The sequence below is a fragment of the Hipposideros armiger genome, unplaced genomic scaffold, assembly GCF_001890085.2.
Source record: "Hipposideros armiger isolate ML-2016 unplaced genomic scaffold, ASM189008v1 scaffold_867, whole genome shotgun sequence".
Taxonomy (NCBI): Eukaryota; Metazoa; Chordata; class Mammalia; order Chiroptera; family Hipposideridae; genus Hipposideros; species Hipposideros armiger.
In genome coordinates this window covers 672466-691944 of record NW_017732217.1, presented here as the reverse complement: position 1 = coordinate 691944, position 19479 = coordinate 672466, and the positions used below count along the sequence as shown (strand labels likewise).

At 49.8% G+C, this 19479-nt stretch overlaps 3 protein-coding genes across 7 annotated transcripts in view; 1 reads left to right on the top strand and 2 right to left on the bottom strand.

Annotated features, from left to right (window-relative positions):
* Nucleotides 1-492: 492 nt before the first annotated feature.
* On the bottom strand, nt 493-3673 carry MIA (MIA SH3 domain containing). The gene is made up of 4 exons (XM_019629772.1): nt 1708-3673; nt 1484-1617; nt 927-1037; nt 493-587 (listed from the first exon to the last, which is right to left on the bottom strand). Exons 1-4 carry the CDS (start codon nt 1832-1834, stop codon nt 564-566), a joined length of 396 nt encoding a protein of 131 aa, XP_019485317.1. The 5' UTR covers nt 1835-3673; the 3' UTR covers nt 493-563.
* A 1837-nt stretch (nt 3674-5510) lies between these two features.
* SNRPA (small nuclear ribonucleoprotein polypeptide A) lies at nt 5511-16253 on the bottom strand. Of its 2 annotated transcripts, none has more exons than XM_019629770.1 (7): nt 16167-16253; nt 15600-15694; nt 12599-12771; nt 9729-9908; nt 7555-7728; nt 7031-7119; nt 5511-5886 (listed from the first exon to the last, which is right to left on the bottom strand). In XM_019629770.1, exons 2-7 carry the CDS (start codon nt 15670-15672, stop codon nt 5727-5729), a joined length of 849 nt encoding a protein of 282 aa, XP_019485315.1. In that variant the 5' UTR covers nt 15673-15694; nt 16167-16253; the 3' UTR covers nt 5511-5726. The 2 variants fall into 2 exon arrangements, with proteins under 2 accessions (XP_019485315.1, XP_019485316.1); XM_019629771.1 differs by lacking the exon at nt 16167-16253 and adding an exon at nt 15870-15962.
* Nucleotides 16229-19479, top strand: part of ACTMAP (actin maturation protease) — a 7447-nt gene continuing 4196 nt past the window's right edge. The window contains exons 1-3 of one of the 4 annotated variants that reach the window (XM_019629767.1): nt 16229-16302; nt 16738-17615; nt 19278-19346. In XM_019629767.1, coding sequence (XP_019485312.1) covers nt 17299-17615; nt 19278-19346 — 386 coding nt within the window. In that variant the 5' untranslated portion in view covers nt 16229-16302; nt 16738-17298. The other 3 variants (XM_019629766.1, XM_019629765.1, XM_019629768.1) reach the window with 3 other exon arrangements.

Here is a 19479-nt window from a genome sequence, read left to right as displayed (position 1 = left end):
CGGGGTCACGGATGCAAAGAAGGGGATATGGGCAGGATTGACAAAAAGAGCCTGAAACAGGGGCGGCTCTTGAGCGGCAAGTGCGATTTGACCTCAAAATCAGGATGAAAATTGGGGGTTTAAGCGCAGGTTAATCTCCCAACTCCCTTTCCAGATAATCTTCCAAGAAAACCTCTGCTCTGCGATTTATGTCTTCCTCATGATCCGACGGGCCCATTCAATAGTTCCACTCCCTCCCATTGTTTCTTGAGGAAGTTACAATCCCCTAATTAGGCTGTTTAGATTATTCCGTCTTCTCATTTGCTTGTGTGCGATATCTCAGATTAGGAGCCCACCTCCAATACCCAGTTTAGAGCAAAGAGCTTTTGGTCAGTGAAACTCTGCCTGGCAACCATTGACGTTGAGAAGTCAGTGGGTTGATTGGCTAGATTAGGAAACTGGGGACCCATTTCCTTTATCGTTCCCCACCACAAAGACCACAGCGACCCGCAGTTTGCACTTGGCTGATGTATTTGCATAAAGCCGGGAAGAAAAAAAACAGCAGGGACAGCAATAGGCTGAGATCACTGGCAGTAGAAATCCCATTTCTGGAAAAGAGAAAGGGAAAACAGTGGGGGAAAAAACAGCGGTCACACCACAAAGCATCTGGTGGTTTTAGCGAAGGCTGTAGTTGCAGGGGCCAAGTTTGGCCACACAAGTGCTATGCAAAATAGCCTAGAGCTCTCTAATTTTTGCACCTCTCAGCTGGATTGGGATATAGAAACCGCTCCCCATTTCGCAGATGAAACAAACTGAGGCAGACAACTTATCCCAATGTACTCGTACACAGCTAAACTGAAGGAGAGTGAAGGGTAGGATCATCTATGCCTATCATCACAAACCAAGGGTCTTCCCTCCAGAGCCCTGCCAGTCCCCAAGACACTCACATCGGTCTTCACATCGATTTTGCCAGGTTTCAGAGTCTGGTCCTCGCGTACGATGCTACTGGGGAAATAGCCCAGGCGAGCAGCCAGGTCTCCATAGTAATCTCCCTGAACCTGGGGAAGAGGGGTTAAAAGCCGGGGTCTGGAAAGATTGCAAGCTTGTGCCTGCTGAAGTCCTTTGCACTAGCTCTTCCTGATCTCCACATGGCTGGCTCCATCCTTGTCACCAGATCGCAGCTTAAAGTTATCTGGTGCCCTCCCTAACCACCTAATGTAGTCACCCAGTCACTCTTAATTCTAAAGCAGCACCTATTTCCTGATATATGGCTAGTCTCCTTCCACTAGAATAAAAGGGATATTCGCTGTTGTGTCTTCAGTGTCTTGAACAGAACTTGGTACCATAGAAGTGCCCTGTAATTGCTAAACTAAGTAAAAACAGATCACAGTAGACACCCCGCCAACTCTATTTCAGTTCACCCGCTCAAATTTTCCCTTTATGTGGAAAATTAGGATGCACTCCCACCCCATACCCTTTCCTCTTCTGTTCACCCAAAACTCACACTGCCTCCCCAGAAGAGCCGCCCTCGGCCCTTCAGCTTGGAAAAGACATACACGACTTGGCCCCTGTGTATGGTCAGGAATCGGCAGTCAGGGGCCACGTAGTCTTGAAGGGCCACAGCCATGGAGATGGGGTCTGGGGAAGGAATAGAAGGGAATGACAGTACCCTCCACAGAGGCGGGCAACCAAGCCCCAATCCTCCCACCCCCCACCCCCAACTCTTACGGCTGCATTCCTCATCAGCACACAGCTTCCGGTCAGCCAACTTGGGCATGGAGCGGCCCCCGACACTAGGTCCTGGTAAGGTAGACAGCAAGATGATGACACCAAGCAACACCCGGGACCAAGCCATTATGGACTATGAGGAGTGACCAAGGGGGGAATGGGATCTCCAATTTCCTCTGCCCTCCCTCTCTCCAGCAGTACAAGGAAACCTATGTTCTCAGTTTTGTCCCCGCCCTAAAAGTCCCGAATTTCACCCACACCACCTAGAGGCTGCTACCTAGCCAGAACCATTTCAAAGATAGGGTGAGGGGCTGCCCGCCCAAGGAAATGCCCAGCTAGACCCAAAGCAGCCCAGGCCACTTCAAGTGACAGCTACCCCCTCAACAGAGGCCCAGACAGGCAGATTGAGATATTCAATTCCATCTTAAGTCGGCTTGGGTACCTGGGCCCCTCCGCTATGCCCTCCAGGGACAGAACCAGAGGAGCCAGCATGGAAAACCACCTTGGAATTTCCTGTGCTGAGGGGCAGAACAGACAGCCCTTTGATTGCCAGGAATAGCCCCAGCTCTCAAGTACTGAGTGAATATTATGTGGGGCCTTAGGCTATGCAACGCCCTGTCATGACTATCCTCACCACTTTTTGAGTGACCTGGGCTAAGTTATTTCTCCTCTTCATGCCTAACCTTTCTCATCTGTAAAATAGGAATAAAAGCTAATATTTTAGGGCATTCACTATTTTTATTATTTACGTATTCTTATTAACTCAAATGGATACTCTGCATCATCTCAAGAGAAGCTATAATAACCCCATTTTACATGGAAATGGGAAGCACAAAGCCTTACGGAACTGGTCTACGGTTACCAGGCCGGGAAGTGGAGGGGCTAGATTTTGCTCCAGGCCCACTCTGAGCTTGGAGTTCAGTTGCCCAAGGTCAGAATAAGGAAGTGGAGGATGTGAAATCAAGTTTCACCTCTAAAACTGCTTCAGAGACTCACTTACTGAGATCCTCCTCCTGAGCATCCACCTTTCCCCGGGCATTCTTACCTCTGGGACGTTAAGCCCCAACTTTTTTGGAGAGGGGAGAAGAGAATGAACACACACAGGCTTGGGGTGGGGAAGAATTCATCAGGGGCAAAGACTGGGCCTAAACCATCTCTCCATAACCAACAGCCAGAGCCAAGTACCACAGTTGCATCAAACAGCTCTACTCAAATGTCGCCTCCTCCGAGGGGCTTTCCTGGGTCACCCAGTTCCTGTTCCCCAGCCCTGCCTCCCCATCACTCCATGACATATTTTGCTAATAGCAGAAGACAGTACTTGAAATTAGCTTGTCTATTTTTTTCACCACTGTATATCCTATGCCAAGAACAGTATTTAGCACATAAGTTTATTCAGCAAGTATCTGCTGAATTTACTCAGTTGCTTGCTAGGTGTCTGGCAGTGGAGGTGTGTTAAGGGAGTGGCGAGTACAAACAATACCAGTTTAACACAGAGGTTCCTCTTTACACAGGAAGAAAATGACTCTCAGGGTGGGGTAATAGCTAAGGAGTCCCCCAAGCAGACAGGAGAGACCAGGATCTGCTGACCGCAGAACCTATGGTTGCCAGTGTGGTGGGCAAGACATTTCCACTTGCCATCCGCAATAACACTGTCGTCTTTCAGTGACACCAGCAATCCCTTTCTCCTTCCATTCAGCTCCTACAGGGAAAGTCTGCATTTGGTGCTACAAGTCTCATTACTTCAGTCATCTTCCTCTTTAACGAAAAGAGCTGAGCAGGAGCAGGCTTGGACTTAGAGCCTTGGCAGGAAAAAATATCCAGAGAATGTAACACTACGTCTTATTCTATTTATTTTTGTGGTTAATTTTCTACTTCTGTCAAATCATCTTTTTCCCATCTATGAGGCCTGACAATTAAGTTCATGAAATCATTCTAGAAAAAGTGCTACATACCTCATTGCTGAATATCATAAGGTCACCTTTTAAGTACTCCCCTTGGGAAGCTACGCACCAATGCCAGCGTCTAATCCACCCTTCAAAGCAATTTGGAACTCTTTTTCTGGAATGGCCATCAGCACCGTCATCGTATTACCCCTGATGTCCTGAATGTAATCAAAATGTCTTTCAATATTTCCTTTATTTTTGGGTAAAGAAAGAAGTCACTGGGGGCCAGATCACGTGATCCAATAGTTGTTTACTGGCTAAAAACTCCCTCACAGACAGTGCCGTGTGAGCTGGTGCATTGCCATGATGCAAGAGCCATGAATTGTTGGCGACAAGTTTAGGTCTTTTTTTTTTTTTTTAAGGTTTTTATTGGGTAACTGGGGAGAACGGTGTTAGGGAATTGGGGAAGGGAACATTGTTTTTCCAGGACCCATCAGCTCCAAGTCAAGTCGTTGTCCTTCAATCTTAGTTGTGGATGGCACAAACTCAACTCTAAGTCCAGTCGCCGCCCACCATCCCATGCAGAAGCAACCTTGTTGCACACTGAGCCATCCAGCCGATGGCAGCTCGCTGCTGCTCACCTTAAGTGCAGTGTTTAACCTTAGTTGCAGGGTCGGCAGGGAGGGCCACAGCCCCCAATCCCATGCAGGTGTCGAACTGGCAGCCTTGCTGCTAAGAGCATACGCTCTCACCAGCTCAGTGGCAGCTCAGCTCAGGCACAGCTCACTGGCCCATGTGGGAATCCAACCAGCGACACTGTTGCTCAGAGCTCACACTCTTAACCAACTGAGCCACTCTGCTGGCCCCTTAGGTCGTCTAATTTTTTCATGTAGCCTTTTGAGCACTTCCAAATAGTAAACTTGGTTAACTGTTTGTCCAGTTGATACAAATTCATAATAAATAATCCCTCTGATATCAAAAAGGTTAGCAACATCATTGCAAACAAGTTTGTGAACTTAATTGTCAGACCTTGTATATGGTATGAGGAAGAGTCTTAAGCAATGTATTTTTTTGAGTCCATTAAAAATTTTCCATATCAGGTGTGCAACAGACAGCTAGGGGAGGTCCTCTATTTGATCTCCCCTTAACCACGACTTCAACTGGGAACATGACTGTCCAGCCAGAAACTACATTTCCCAGACTCCCCTGCAGCTGGGGCACTGGAGAATTTGATCCAGCCACCTGCAAAGCTTCTGGCTGGCCAGCAAGGGAGGTCAGCTGTGTTTGAAGTGCCCACACTCCTGTATCAGTGTCTGGTCAGTAGCTTCCCATGTGGGACCAAGTCAGTTTGGGCCTCATTAGCAACAATGGCAGCTTCCTGTACTCTAGATTGCAGCTCAACAGGAGTTACAAACTTGAATTCAAGTGTCTCAAACCCAGACTGTCATTCCCACTATCCTTCCAATGATTTCATGAATACCCAATTTCCTTATTTTTCTCCCTGAAGTACCTAGAGTGGTTGCTGTAGGGCTGTTGCTACAACAGAAGACATTTTTGTGAAGATTAGAAAAAGAAGAAAGGCCTCTTCCTTAACACTCTTTCATGTTAGAAAATTATTAGAATAAACATCCAAGTCTACAAAGTGAATGGTGTGCCACTAAAGGTGGCATCCTTGTGCAGTACAGAACATGTCCAACTGTACATGGCAGCTTGGGTTTCAATTTCCTGCACTGAATGCTGATTGAGACAATACAGAAATCTGCAAAAGTAGTACAGGTGACTTCAGCTTGGATAATATTACTACAGTCTTGTATTTTCCCAAGGTTGCAAACTCCACATAACTGAGAGGTCCAAAAATTCAGGTTATTCTGATGTGCAGAGAAGAGAACCAGAGGACAAGAAAATAAAAACGACAAATGGTTGTGAAAAACCATGTATCAAAAAACACTTTAATATCAGCCTAACAGCGCCAGGTGCAATGTCTGGGGACAGACTCTGGGTACAATGCTGTGTGACCACTCACTCACACACACAGCTCCAAGAAGGCCCCCAAGGGGGACTTACCTTCAAGGGGCTGAGCCAAGGGGAAGAGGGAAGACCCCCAAACAAGGGGCAGGGGCAGGCAGGGGAAAGGCGCTACTTCTTGGCAAAGGAGATCTTCATGGCGTTGTTCTGCGTGATCTTGAAGCCCTGCAGGGCGTCGCGGGCGGCCCCTGCCTGCACCTCATTGTCAAACTCCACAAAGGCAATGTCATGCCGCCCAGGGACCAGCCGGACCTCCTTGAAGCCAGGGAACCTGAGAGAAGGGAGCAGACCTCAGGGATCCAGAGACGGCATTTCCCCTAACATTCTGGCGTCTGGTGGGCAGAGGCCAGGATGTTGCTAAATATCCTATAACGTGGAAGACGGCCCCAACTACAAAGAATTATTACCGAGACCAAAAGGTACATAGTGCTGAGTTGAAAAACCCTAATATAAATAAGCGCATACAATGTAAACATATCATTTAACGAGGAATTTTAACATGAATACCTATGCAAGCATTACCTAGAGCAAGAAATAGAACATTGCTCTCCCACCAACTCTTTTGCCCAATCATAACCGAACCACTTCTACTCCAGAAATAACCACTGTCCTGACTTTTAGGATCTGCTGTTTCATTTCCCTCTTCTCATTCCCTACTTCCTTCCTCGTGTTGACTGGGCATCCTTTTTTTCCATCAGTACACACATGGTCTTGTTTTTGTTTTATCCAGTTTCTCAAAATTTCCTCTCGGCACCATTAAGCATTGCCACGGCACTCTGTTCCTTCTAAGTCTGCACAGCACACCGTGGTGAGCACCACCTTTGACCTCTCCCTTCACCCAGGCTGCCTCCAACTCCCCACCAAGCATTGGGAGGAAGGTCCCAGCTACACTCCCTGGGCATGTGTGTTAAGATTTTCTTTAGGACAATCAGCAGAGCCACCAGATGAGCGCACAGCCCCTAATGTCATTAAACAGTGAACAGTTACCCTCCATATGGCTGCCACCTTCTATTTCCCATCAGCAGGGCACGAGGGCTCAAACCTCCCCACCTCCCAGGTCGCTGTTTCAGCATGCTGATTTTTGCCAGTCTGGACAGTGTTCAATGACGCCTCACTCCTGTTTTACGTGCACCTCACATTTCTCCAATTTATAGATCAGAAAGATGAGGCCCAGAGCCTCCCCAACCCCCACAAAGGCAGAAAACGGCCGATGTGCCCTGGCCACTGCTGACCTCTGGCCTCCGTCACCACCACACCTCCATGAACTGTGGGCCTGGCCTGTCTCTGCCCTTTATGTCTCCGGTCCCACATGCAAAGCCCATCCCCATGGTCCCTAAAGAATTCTGAGGCCCCATCCCCATGGTCCCATTCCTGGCCATCACCCTCCAGCCCCACGGGCCACAGGCCCTGCTTACTGGTTGAAAAGCATGGACAGCATGAGCTCGTTGGTCTCCTCCGGCAGGTTGGTGAGGAACAAGATGTGATTTGGTGGGTTTTCTGAAAGCTGCGAGGAAAAGACAAGAGCCCATGAGTGTAGTGGGGGATCTGCTGCCCTACTGCTCTCCACCCCCAACCCTGCTTGTATCCTTTCTAGCCCCTCACCTGACAGCCCGTGTTGCTCCCTGTCTACCCCGCTTTGCCCCCTCTAAACTGTGAGCCACAAGAAGGGGCTGCTGTATCCAGAAGCAGGTACTTGGCAAAAGGTCACTGGAAGAATCGAGGTGCTGGCCGCTGCTCCAGCCTCACCCTGACCTTTCAAAGCTTCTCCAACATGCCAGTACCTCACTGTCCCACGGCCTCATCCTCATTCTTCCTCATCCTCCAGCAGTACCTCCTCAAGGCCTGCCCAGACCACCCAACCTAAAGCAGGGCCCCCACGAGTCAATCCCCTTGGATTCTGACTTTCTGTTTATATGAGACCCCAGGACTAGACACTTACAGGCTGGGCAGGTGGCATTTGGCCCGGCATAAGCTGCTGTGGGGGCATGGCCCCCGGTGGGATCTGGCCAGGTGCTAGGCCTGGAGGCGGGATCATGCCAGGGGGTGGCATGTAGGGAGGCTGGCCCGGCATGTGGTGCATGATGCGGGGCGCCTGAGTCATCGGCGGCATGCCCTGTGGAGAGAGGGCTGGACTGAGCTGGGTGGCCGGCAGGTGGGAGGAGACATGCTGCCGGCATCAGCAGGAGGCACAGAGGAGAAAAAGTTGTTAGAGGAAACCCAGAGTGCTATAGACAGGGAGAAAGACCCAGACTTGGAAAAAGGTAAAAAAAAAGGCACCCAGAGATACAAGGGAACCCAAGTGAGACAGATGGAGCAAAACAGACCCAGGGTCAAGGGGGACATCAAATCAGAAAATTAAAAAAACTTTAACAAGGGCCAGCCGAGCGGCTCAGTTGGTTAAGAGCTTGCTCAAGAGTGTGAGCTCTAAGCAACAGGGTCACTGGTTTGATTCCCGGCCCGAGCTGAGCTGCCAACAGGTGGCAGGATGGCTCAGCTAAAATAAGAAAAAAAACTTCAATAAAAAAAATTTTTTTTTCTTAATATATAAAAACTAGTCAGTATGACCTAACTATATATATATAGATTTTTGAGTAAGAAAAAAGACTGGAAAAAAATTCAAAGCATTAAACATTGTTAACAAAAAAGGGTGGAAATAAACGCTATAATGAGCATGCTGTACTTTTGCTTATAAAAATAAACTTTAAGGAAAAACAAAAAATGAAACAAGCCCAGAGACCTACAGCGAAAAAAAACAGTGGAAGGCAGAATGAACAGGACAGGAGCAATATGAAATGGGGGGGACGGCAGTGAGAAGGAGACGGCTCGATGGCACACACAACATGTGCACTGAGGGGACAGGGCTGCCACAGTTGGAATCACACCTGACGACTCAAAGGTAGACAGAAATCTGGGTGCAGAAGAGGGCAGAGGGTAAGAGTGGGGCAGCTGAACAGTAATCCAGACACCTTCGCTGACGCCAGAAAAAGTGTCAGTTAGCATCAGTGGACGTAGGACGAAAACAGTGTGACCCACCAGAAAAGCACACACGCAGATTCAGGGACCTAAGGAGTGGGTCATCTCCTTTTTTCCATCCATCTTTTCTTTCATACTTCGTACTTTCTGTATCCTGTTTAGAAAACAGGATGTTCCCATTTTTCATGCCCTCACCAAGGTCATGAAGACGTTTTCCTGTTTTCTTCTAGAACCTGTATTGTTGTAGCTGTCACATTCAGGTCTATGAATCATCTCAAATTAACTTATATATAATTGAGGTAGAGCTAATTTTTTTCCTTATGGATATCCAATTGGTCCAGTATCATTTACTACGAAAAAAAGTCCTTTCGCCGGTGGACTACAACAATAGCTTCATCAATCCTGTTTCCAGACTCGATTCTGCCCCACTGGTCCATCTTCCTACCTTTATGCCAATACCACACCATCTTGACCACTATAGCAGGTTCCCAGTTTTAGTTTCACCTGTCTTGTTTAGCCTTTCTACATTTAGAAACAGGCTGACAGTGTCCACCAAAATTCCTCTTGGAATTTTGATTGGAATTGTGTTGACTCTGAGATCCATCTGGAAAGAACTGACATCTGAACAGTAGAGAGACATCCCGCCCATTTGCTGAGGCTGTCACCAGTTTCTCTCAGCAGTGTTCTGTTGTTTCACTGGGGTGGGGATTTGCACGCCTTTTGCTGAATTGACTTCTCAGAGCTATTTTTCAGTTTGAAGTCTGCTTATGTGTGGCTAGCATACAGAAATAGACCTTTTTTCATATTGACCATATATCTGGCAACCTTGCTAAATTAAATTCACTTATTAACCCTAACTGTTGGTGAGTAGCTTCCTCTGGATTTTCTGCAGACAGCAAAATCAAGGTCAAGGAAAGAAACCAAGAGACGGAGGCACAGAGAAAGATTCTAAGGAAAGAGTCTGGCAGGCAGGGACAGGCATTTCTGAGTGGAGATACCATCATGCAGAGACAGGCACACAATCTCTACAAGGAAATGGAAGGGAGAGTCTGAATCCCCAAGCAGAGACCCCTCCCCTCCCTGCCCCCGAACCAGGCCATGTGGCAGAGGAAGGCCTGGTGATAAGACGCCCTGGCTTACTGGGACAGGCCCTGGGACAGCCCCAACCACTGGGGCAGCTCCCCCGCCTTGCACAGCTTTCTTGGCAGCCGGGGTCTCCTGGCTCTTAGGCTTCCTCTTCTCTCGCTTGCGGTCCCGCTCCACAAAGGTGCCCTTCATCTTGGCAATGATATCCGAGTCAGTCTTGGCGTACTGGATGCGCTGCCAACAGAGAGCAGAAGGGTTAAGAGTGGATTTCGGAGCCAAATCGCATAGGTGCTAAAGCAGGCCTTACCGGGAGCTCGGTGAGTAACGTTATAGAAATCACTAGGCCTCAACGTCTTCATCTGTAAAATGGGGTGTGGTACTTCCCACTTCAAAAGATAACTGTGACAACAATGTGAGTTAAAGTGCTCTGTACGGTGCCTGACACATAGTTGGTGCTCAGTTAGTGGGTTGTTGCGATTTTGAAGGGAGAATGGAAAATAGCCCTGAACATCAAAGGTGAAAAGCCCCAGGTAACAAGGCCAGGTCAGGAGTACTCTGCAGGGGGTTTCCAGTCACCTGCATTTTGAACAGCACTTAGTTCCCCAAGCTAAATCTCATTCTCTCAGTTGTTTACGAAACCTCTACTTGCTCTGAGGGGACAGCAAAGAGCAAGCACACAAAAGCCCTGCTTCATGGAGCGTCCTCAGTTGGGAAGAGAAGATAAAGATTAAAAAATGTATTGTGGGCCAGCCGAGTGGCGCGTTGGTTAAGAGCTGGCTTGGGACACCAGCTCTGAGCAGCAGGGCCCCGGTTCGGATTCCACATGAGGGCCAGTGACACTGCCCTCTACATTTAAGATGCTGAACAACAGCTCAACCTGGAGCTGGGCTGCCAAGAGTCGCCAGCGACGGCGTAGGCAGCAGCGCCTGCTGCAGTGGGTTGCCATGGGCTACCGTGTGTGGCCAGCAGCCGGTGTGAGCTGCCAAGAGCCGCCGTGAGTGGCCGTCCAGAGGCCGGTGACCAATCTGCCTCACCCGGGAAGAGCACAATGATAATACCAACATGGGCCAGTGAAGCAACGTCCTCCACAACTAGACTGAAGAACAAAAGGACAGCAACTTGTCTATTCCCCTTCTCCCGATTCCCCAGCGCTGTTCCCTTCCCTCAATTCCCCAATAAAATCTTTAAAAAACAAACAAACAATGTATTGAGAAGAATTAAAATTTTCAGATAGGGTGGCCAGGAACGGCCTCAGTGAAGTGATACAGAGGGAGTGAGAGAGGCACCCTTCCAGGACATTTAGGGAAAGAGCGTTCTAGCAAAGGGAACAGCCATCAAAGAGCTAAGGTGTGCACGGTGTGTTCAATGAACAGCAGGAAGCCAATGTGGGTGAGAAGGGAGGAGACAAGGTCACAGAGGCAACAGAGGACCATGGGGAGGACTTTGACTTCTCCTGAGAAAGCCAGGAGCTATGGAATGTTGTAAGCCGGGGAGTGTCTCACAAGGAGCACTGTGTCCATGATATGGGGAACAGCCTGTGGGGAGCAGGGGTCAAAGCACGGAGACTGGCGGGCAGGCCGCTTCCACAGTACTGACAAGACCGGGACCAGGTCGGTGACAGGGGAGGAGTGAGAAGTTGGCAAGCAGGTGGGTGTTTGAAGGCAGAGCTGACAGGACTCCCTGACAGAATTCACACGCTTGAGTGCTTGATATGGTCCAGTGATTTGGGAAGAAAAGCGGGAGGAGGGTCAATATATAAAGATTTATGGTTTTTATACCTCAAAAGCTAATTCCTGGCTGCTCCACAAAGGTCACTGGATGTGGCAACTGTGGGATCACAGACCCAGAGGAGACAACAGGAGTCAAAGCACTGAAGATGAGAGGGCCTCAGGCCCCTCTGCTGCCTTGGGGCCCACTGTCCTCCACTTGACCCACCTCCTCTACGGAGGTCACTGCCTGGAACCTGTAGGCACTGACACTTGCTGTCACCTCTCTAAGGAAACTGGTTCAGGGAAGCACGTTTCAGCCAGGTCAAAGTTGAAAACCAATTAAGGGACAAGGGAAAAGGCCCAAAGACCAAAGATGTCTGCCAGTGATATGGCAGGAATTGCACCTCAGGGCAGGGACTTTAACCCACTCCTCACCTCCCAGACTAGACCGATCCCTCAGCCATCCACTTGGCCTTGTGAACATCTGCAACCTTCCCTACTTCCTCCCATCCCACGGCCTCTGCCCTGGTCCCTGCCCGACCCCTTCCACCTGGGAGCCTGACCCAGCCTCTCCTTCAAAACTGGATCCAATCTCCCTCCTCCAATCCACTCTACCCAAGAGCCACAGGCATCTCCCTAAACCCTCCCATGGCTCTCCAGCAGCCTTGGAGTCAATTCCACTTTCAGGACAAACTTCAGCCTCTTAGCCTGACTTTGGATATGCTCTCCAGGTCATGCCCTCCCCACCACCTCCCACCCTTCACTCCAGCCAAATGAACTTGCCTTGCTTCCTCAGTTACATACATTCTTGGTTATCTCTAGGCCTTAGTCCATGTGGTCCTTCTGCCCAACACTCTTCTCCTTCAAGTCTCACCTCAGCAAGAAAGCCTTCCTTGAAACCCCAGCCTGGGTGAGGTGCCTCCCCTAAGTTTGCCCAGTTCTGTGCACTTCCCCCATCCTGGCCCTAAACCCTCTGGGTCGTCACCATCTGGTGACAGGCTTGTCTCTCACAGCACTGTGGGTCTGGGAGGGCAGGGGTGAGGGCTCCCTTGGTCACTGTGCGTCCCCATACTCCAGTACAGTGAACAGTGAACGCTGAGGAATAGCAAGAGAAACTCCTGTCCTTAAGGGACTGGACTACAGGTGACAGGAGGTCCGGTCCCATCCCATCTCCGATAGTACTTCACACACACCGTCCATACCCACAGTGCTCACCATGGGCTTGTCATAGAAGGGGAAACCCTGCATGGAGCGTAAGGCATTGGTGGCGCTGCTAACTTCCTTGAAGATGACAAAGGCCTGGCCCCTCATCTTCAGGCTCCGTGACACCAGGATATCCAGGATCTGGCCAAACTGGGAGAAGATGGCGTACAGGGACTTCTTCAGCTCTGCAGTGGGAAAAGGAAAGACCCATGGCTGACCAGAGGCCTTGGCAGCATGTCCTGAGTCTTACACTCCCTTTTTCAGAGGAAAGTGCAGCCCAGAAGGGAAACCATCAGCCAACCAACAGGTACCCAGAATGCAGTGGGTCAGAAATCCCTTAAAAGCCAGAAATAACAGTAGCAGCCAAAACCACTCAAGTGGTGGTGAGCACACCTCTGTAAAAGAGCAACAGTAACAATTCCTACCCCACAGGGTAGGACTGTATGAGGAAAAAGAGTCATACATACAAAGTGCACATTGCAAATGCTCCAGAAATGTGAGCGTTTCTTTCCTAGTCACTAGCACTTTGACACCGGCCTATGTGATGTGGCACTGGCCGACTTCTCCAACCTCATCTCTCCCCACACTCCACCTCATGCCCTTATGTCCAGCCACAATGGCCTCCCCTCTCTCAGGCCCGTCACACCAATTCTGGCTCAGGACCTTTACACTGGCTACTCCCTCTGCCAGGAACACCTTTCTCCTGATGTGTACATGGCTGCCTCCTTTTAGTCACCCAGGTATCAGCAGAAATGTTGCCACCTCAGCAGCCTGCCCTGACCACCCTGTTAAAGAAATGCCCCTCATGTCACTCTCCCCCGTCCTCATACCCTACTTGCTTTTCCTTCATGGCATTTTCCACCTCCTGACATTTGTATATTTGTTGTCCGGCTCTCCTTCTGAAGGTAAGTATTCGTTTACCGTAGCATCCCCATGCTCAGTGCAGACTCTAGCACACCAACTTCTCCAAAAACATTTGTATGAATAGATACCATTAAGTGTTTTAAGGAAAAGTCACTAAATTCTCACAACCACCCCCTGAGGTAGAAACTACAACTGTCCCATTTTTACTACCATGGAAACAGGCTCTCAGAGGATTTGTCGCTGGCCCAGGAGTATCCCAAGGATTCTGGGAAGATCCTATAGAGCTGGAACTGGGACCCAAGCTTCACTTGGCAGCTGGAACAGGGTACCAATCTTACGCAAAGAAGGTATCTGAGATGAAGATGCTCGATGAAAAAGATAGTAGGGGAATCAAGAAAACGTGTGGGGCAGTGGGGAGAGCAGAGGGAAAGCAGAGGTGTTTTGAAGCAATTAGCCAAAATTCTCCTGATGACATTTCTGGGGTTTGTTTCCATCCATCATCCCCATGAATCCAGTCTGGGCCTCAGTCATCCCCCTGGACTCTGGCCCACTCCCTCCACAGCTGGGAAGCTCTTTCACAATTAACTGAGTTCCTTGCCTGGCTTCCCACACCCTCAGGACGAAGTCCACCGCCTCATCCTGCCCATAAGGCCCCATGAGCCATCAGGGCACTGCCCACTGGAAACTTCTACTTGAGTCACAGGCACACACACAACTATCTGTAGTTCCCAGAATGCCCCAGGCTCTTTTGTCCCTAGACATCTGCACATGCTGGTTCGGGTTAGGAGCACTCTTCTCCCTCACTATAACATAAATACGATTTTTGATCCACAGTTAGGAATCTGTGTATGTAGAGGGCCAACTCAGGTTATATGTGGATTTTTGACTGCATGGGTGATCAGCACCCCTAATCTCTGTGTTGTTCAAGGGTCAACTGCACTGCTTCCTCTACCCGGAAAGCTTTTCTAAAATATCTTTTCTATAAAACGCAATGAATGCCTCTTTCTCAGTGCCCAATCCCAGCCCTGTGCTTCCCCACTCATGGCCCTGGCTATTCTGGGCTATCACTGTCTGGTAGCAGGTCTCTCATCCCCACAGGATTTGTGGCTCCATGAAGAAAGGACCAGGACTGTCATAGTCACCAGTGTGTCACCAGGCACCACAGGATACTGCCTGAGCACCACGCTCTAAAAGCATATGGGTGATTTACACGGCTTATTTTGTTTTCAACAGCAACTTTATCGGTAACCTCAAACTTAATCCTAGCAATCTCGTTTGGTTCCCCCACAATTTTCTTGACATAATAATCAGAGCTAACATTTAACCAGCCCTTACTAACTGCTAGGTACCATAAAAAGAAGCATTGCATGGAGACTTAGTTAATTTAATCCCTGCAACATCCATACAAAGAAGGTATTATGATTTTGCCAGGTTTTCAAATATAGAAAATGAGATTCAAAAAAGGTGATAACTTGTTAAAGAAAACGAAAAAGTATGTCTGATGTCAAGAATTAAGTGAAGCAGAATTCCACACTGGTGATCTCAACCACTTTTTTATTTGCTGTGTGACCCTGGGCAAGTCAGTTTCTTAATCTGAGAAATGGATTAGCTCCTACCTGCAGGGTTGTGGTAAAAATTAAATGTAATCAAAAAAAAAATTTAAATGTAATCAAGATTTACATATCAGCCCCTCATATAGTGTTAGTCGTCATTATTCATTTCATTTTCATTGCTGGCTGATCACTGAAAACAACAGTGACCAAGCCAATCCCAGTTCTTGCCCTCATGGCGCTCACAGGCCAGTGGAGAGGGCCCCATGACAGCCCAGGCAATCAGAGCTTGAAGGGGCGGGCGGGGGCAGGGGTGGCACACCCAGGGTCTATAGGATGTTAGAGGCAGGCACCTGAGGAGAAGGCAGATAGGGAAGGCTTCCTGGAGGAGGGCTCTTGTCAGCTAAAACCCTGAAGGATGAGCAACAGTGACTAGGTTAATGAGTACAGTGTAAAATGAACTGGGCGAGTATTAAAGCCAGAGGAAGCAGCACGTGCAAAGGCCGAGGGGTTAACATTTTGCCCTGGGGAAGGTTGTGGAAGAGAAGTAGCCGACTCATAAGGGACAGCATGGAGGCTGGACTCCCTCAAAAACTCACCATCCTTCTTGATCTTCTCATTGAGGTTGTTGATATAAATAGTGTGGTTGGGGCGGGTCTCGGGAACTGCCATGGAGTCAAGCGCTGAGGTAGGGCTGAAAGAAGGAAAAACAGAACTTCAACCCTGAGTTTCTCCAAATTCCTTGTCCCAAAGCGGACTTAATAGGCTGCTTAGATCTTAACGAATCTTCCTTCCAGGAGGAGATCAGGTAAGGCGGGAACAAGGCAAGAGGAGAGCACAGCTTGGAAAACAAAGCAAAGGCAGTATACCGCTTGTCCCCCCGCGTGGTGAGGGAAACGTCGAAGTTTACTACGAGTCCCAAGATGCTCTACGCGGCTCAATAGGCGGAACGTCCTAACCGGCAATTCCCATTGGCCCACGAGCTCAAAGCCGGCCCAGGAGAAAAAACCCGGATGTAAAAGCCAGTTAAGAAAGGAGGGAGGACTCTGTGGCGCCCTAACCTCGCGCGGCGGGAAAAGTTTGCCCACACGAGGCTCAAAAAGACCCAGGTGCCAAGCGCTCCGCCCACCCGATGCGGATGGCTGCCTGCGTCCGAGATTACTCACCAACAGAGCCGCAGCTCCGGCAAGCGGTGCCTGCTACGTTTCTGAGTGGCGACCACGAAGCTTCCTCTTCTGGCCCCGCCTTTGTCTTTCTGCGACCCAACCACTACACGTAAATGCGTTAGCTTGACCAATCAGAGTAAGTCTTGCCCCGATCTTACCAATCAATCTCGGCCCAGAATTTGCCAATCAAAACGGCACTTGGGTTCCCGCCTTGTCAAGAAAATCCCTCCCAACCCCTGCAAGTCCTCCACCTTCTGCGGCGCTCCGGGTTACGGACCAATCTGTAAAGGCTGCGCCTCTCGCCAATCAGGACGTGGCTCGCGCTGCAGTCTCTTCCGGAGGCAGTCCTTTGGAAGCCCCACCTCTCTCCCATCGCCCCGCGTTCTCTGTCACGTGATCTCTAAAGGGGCGGGCCCGTGTGCGAGCCCTACCACGTGATATGGGAGAGGGCGTGCACTTGGCCGCCATTTTGCGGGAAGTGGAGGTGTGTTTCGCCATGATTCTTTTCCTTATTCCCGCTGTACCGCGGCTACCTACCGCCTCTGATCTCTGAACCTTCTTTATCCCACAGACTTTTCGTGTTGCGCACTGATTCCAGGATCTTCTCCACAACTAAGCCATTTAATCTTCCCGATGTCCTTTTGACCTCTAACTCAAAGGTCAGCTGGAAGGTTCCGAACTCGGGCCTGGGATGTGAGGAGGGACAGAGCCTAAAATTCTACGTAGTCTTTAGCCCTGGGCCTCTAAAACCCACCCTGTAGGCGCCTCACCCCAGGTCTGGGCCTTCATTTTCCAAAATTGGCCCCCAAGTTGCCAAGTCTAGCCCTGGGTAATAAATGAATTCCTACTAAATCTCCCTCCTTCAGCCTTGCAACCCAACTGCATACCACAAATCTGGTTCCTGTTTAAAGAGCCTCGCCCTGTTAATCTTCAGATCCCTCATGATTTGAGTCAGCTCCAATCCCTGCTCCCATGGTGCCAAATTTTAGCCCTAGTTCTTTCAATCCCACTGCTCAGCCCCCCAGTTCCAGAACCCCACTCTAAAACCTTCAGAATCTCTATCCCTGAGACCAGCCAATTTTGGAGGATCCTTTTCTCTCCCATTCTTCCAGCCCATACCTTAGACCCAAAAATGATTTCTCCATACTTCCCTTCAGAAGAGACCCCAAGCCCTCCAAGGACCCTTGCATCCCAGGTCCCTGGCATTCCATCTCCTCCCCTACCTCCACATTCACCCAATTTAGCCTTTCCACCCTCTCCCTCAAGTCTCCAGGCCCCTATTCCCCCACCACCCCCACTGCCACTTCCAGCCCCTGCCACGGGGACTGCTCCCCCTCATGTCTTCGGCCTGGAGAAGAGCCACCTTCTGAAAGAGGCCTTGGAGAAGGCCGGCCCAGCCCCCAGGAGCAGAGAGGACGTGAAGAGGCTCCTGAAGCTGCACAAGGACCGGTAGGGTGTCCGTGTCCCACCCCACCCACCAGACCACCTGTCCCCAGATCGCTCTACCATCTCCTCTTGGGGTTTTCTACTTTCTTCAAGGTCAAACAGCTTGACTGCTTCAGCCCCCTACTTAGACCCTTTCAGTGGTTGTGTGCCTTTAGCCATGAAGAAAGATCCTGCCCTCACAAACACCAAGTCCAGGGGGAGAGACCGATAGCTCCATCCAACCAGACGGTAACAACCCAGAGTGGTCAGAGCGGGTGCTGACCCAGACTGTGAGTCGGGGGGGCCTACGTGGAGAGGAGGACCCCTGAGTGCTGTTGAGCAAGTTATCAAGGTTATGTGTTGATGAGAGTAAGCAGCTTGTGCAGAGACCAGAGTGAAATGAAGATACATGCTTTTTAAGGCCTTGCAAATGTGTCTTTAGCTGGGAAAGAGCAAAACACGGGGTTTCATGAGTGGGTAGGGAATGAGGGCCATGCGAAGGAAGGTGACTATCCTGAGGGTACCAGGGAGCCATGGGAAGGCTTTGTGTGGGGGAGGGAGGCTACCTATTGGGAGTGGAGGTGGTGAGACTGGACTCTGGGGGCTGAGGAGGAAGCTGGAGCACCTAGGGACCCACCCTGGCAGGAGGTAAGGGGGCTAGCATTGGCTGGGGCTCTGGGACCCAGTTTAAAGATTGCCTGGCTAAGGGGAAGAGAAAGAAGTAACTAGCCCAGACTCCTAAGAAACTTCCAGCTTTCTAGGCAAGTTAATAATCTGCCCTAAATGCCCCAATTATAATGAGACAAAATTAATGTAAATGAGAACACACATTATTGCATGCTTATCATATGTCTGGCACTATTGTAAGTGTTTCTAAGTACGTATTTCATCCTCTCAGCAACTCGGTGAGGTGGAAACTATTATCTCATTTTCCAGGTGAGGAAACTGAGGCTCATAGAGGTGAAGTCACTTGGCCACAGTGCGTAGTAGAAGAGCCCAGTTTGAACTCTGTCAGGGGGGCTCCATTCTTTTAATCACCATGCTGTGCTGTCATCTCCTTTCGTGAGGAGGGCACCCCCCACACCAGCCATGCCCTTTCACTGTCCTTGGAATAAAAATTCAGGCACACCTCGCTGCCCGTCCTGTGCCCTGGATCGGGGAGGAATGAATCAGAGTGGCCTTCCCAAGGGTGGGACTGGGCAGGCCCACAAAGGGCTAATGAACAAGGAGATCTCTAGGCTTGGAGCTCGTTATCTGGTTTTACTCAAGGCTGATTTAAGGGATTTTCACCTTATTTAACAACTTGAGAAATAGGCTTAAAGGAGAAAAATCAGAGTTTGGGTACAGAGATACTCCTTCAAGAAATTTCCTTTAATAAATCATTCTGGTTTCTAGTTGCAAAGCTTTTGCACGTCTGCACTTCACCCCTTCAGTAACTGAGAGAAGGAGCAGGGAGCCGCAGGTAGAAGGGTCATTACCACTGAGCAGATGAGGAAACTGAAGCTGGGGAGGGCAAGTGCCGTGGGTGAAGTGGGCAGTGACCCAGCCAGGAGCTGCCCTCAGGCCTCTGGACAGCTTGGCCTGTGTTCCTGCCGTTCGCCATCCTTTGGCACCCGCTCCCAGCCAGACCTCAGAGGGGACTCTAGGAGCTGGTTCCTGAGTGACCTGAGTGTGGCTCTGATTCAGATTCAGAAGTGACTTGCAGTGGATCCTCTTCTGTGCCGACCTGCCCTCTCTCATCCAAGAAGGCCCTCAGTACGTTCCCTGATCCAGAACCCAACCCTTTGGCTGCCCATGCATCCCCTAACCCCTGCCTTCGCTGTGCTCCATGAGGCTTGACCTTGGGGGGTGTGTGTGGGGGGGTTCATCTCATCCCAGGCAGAGTGCT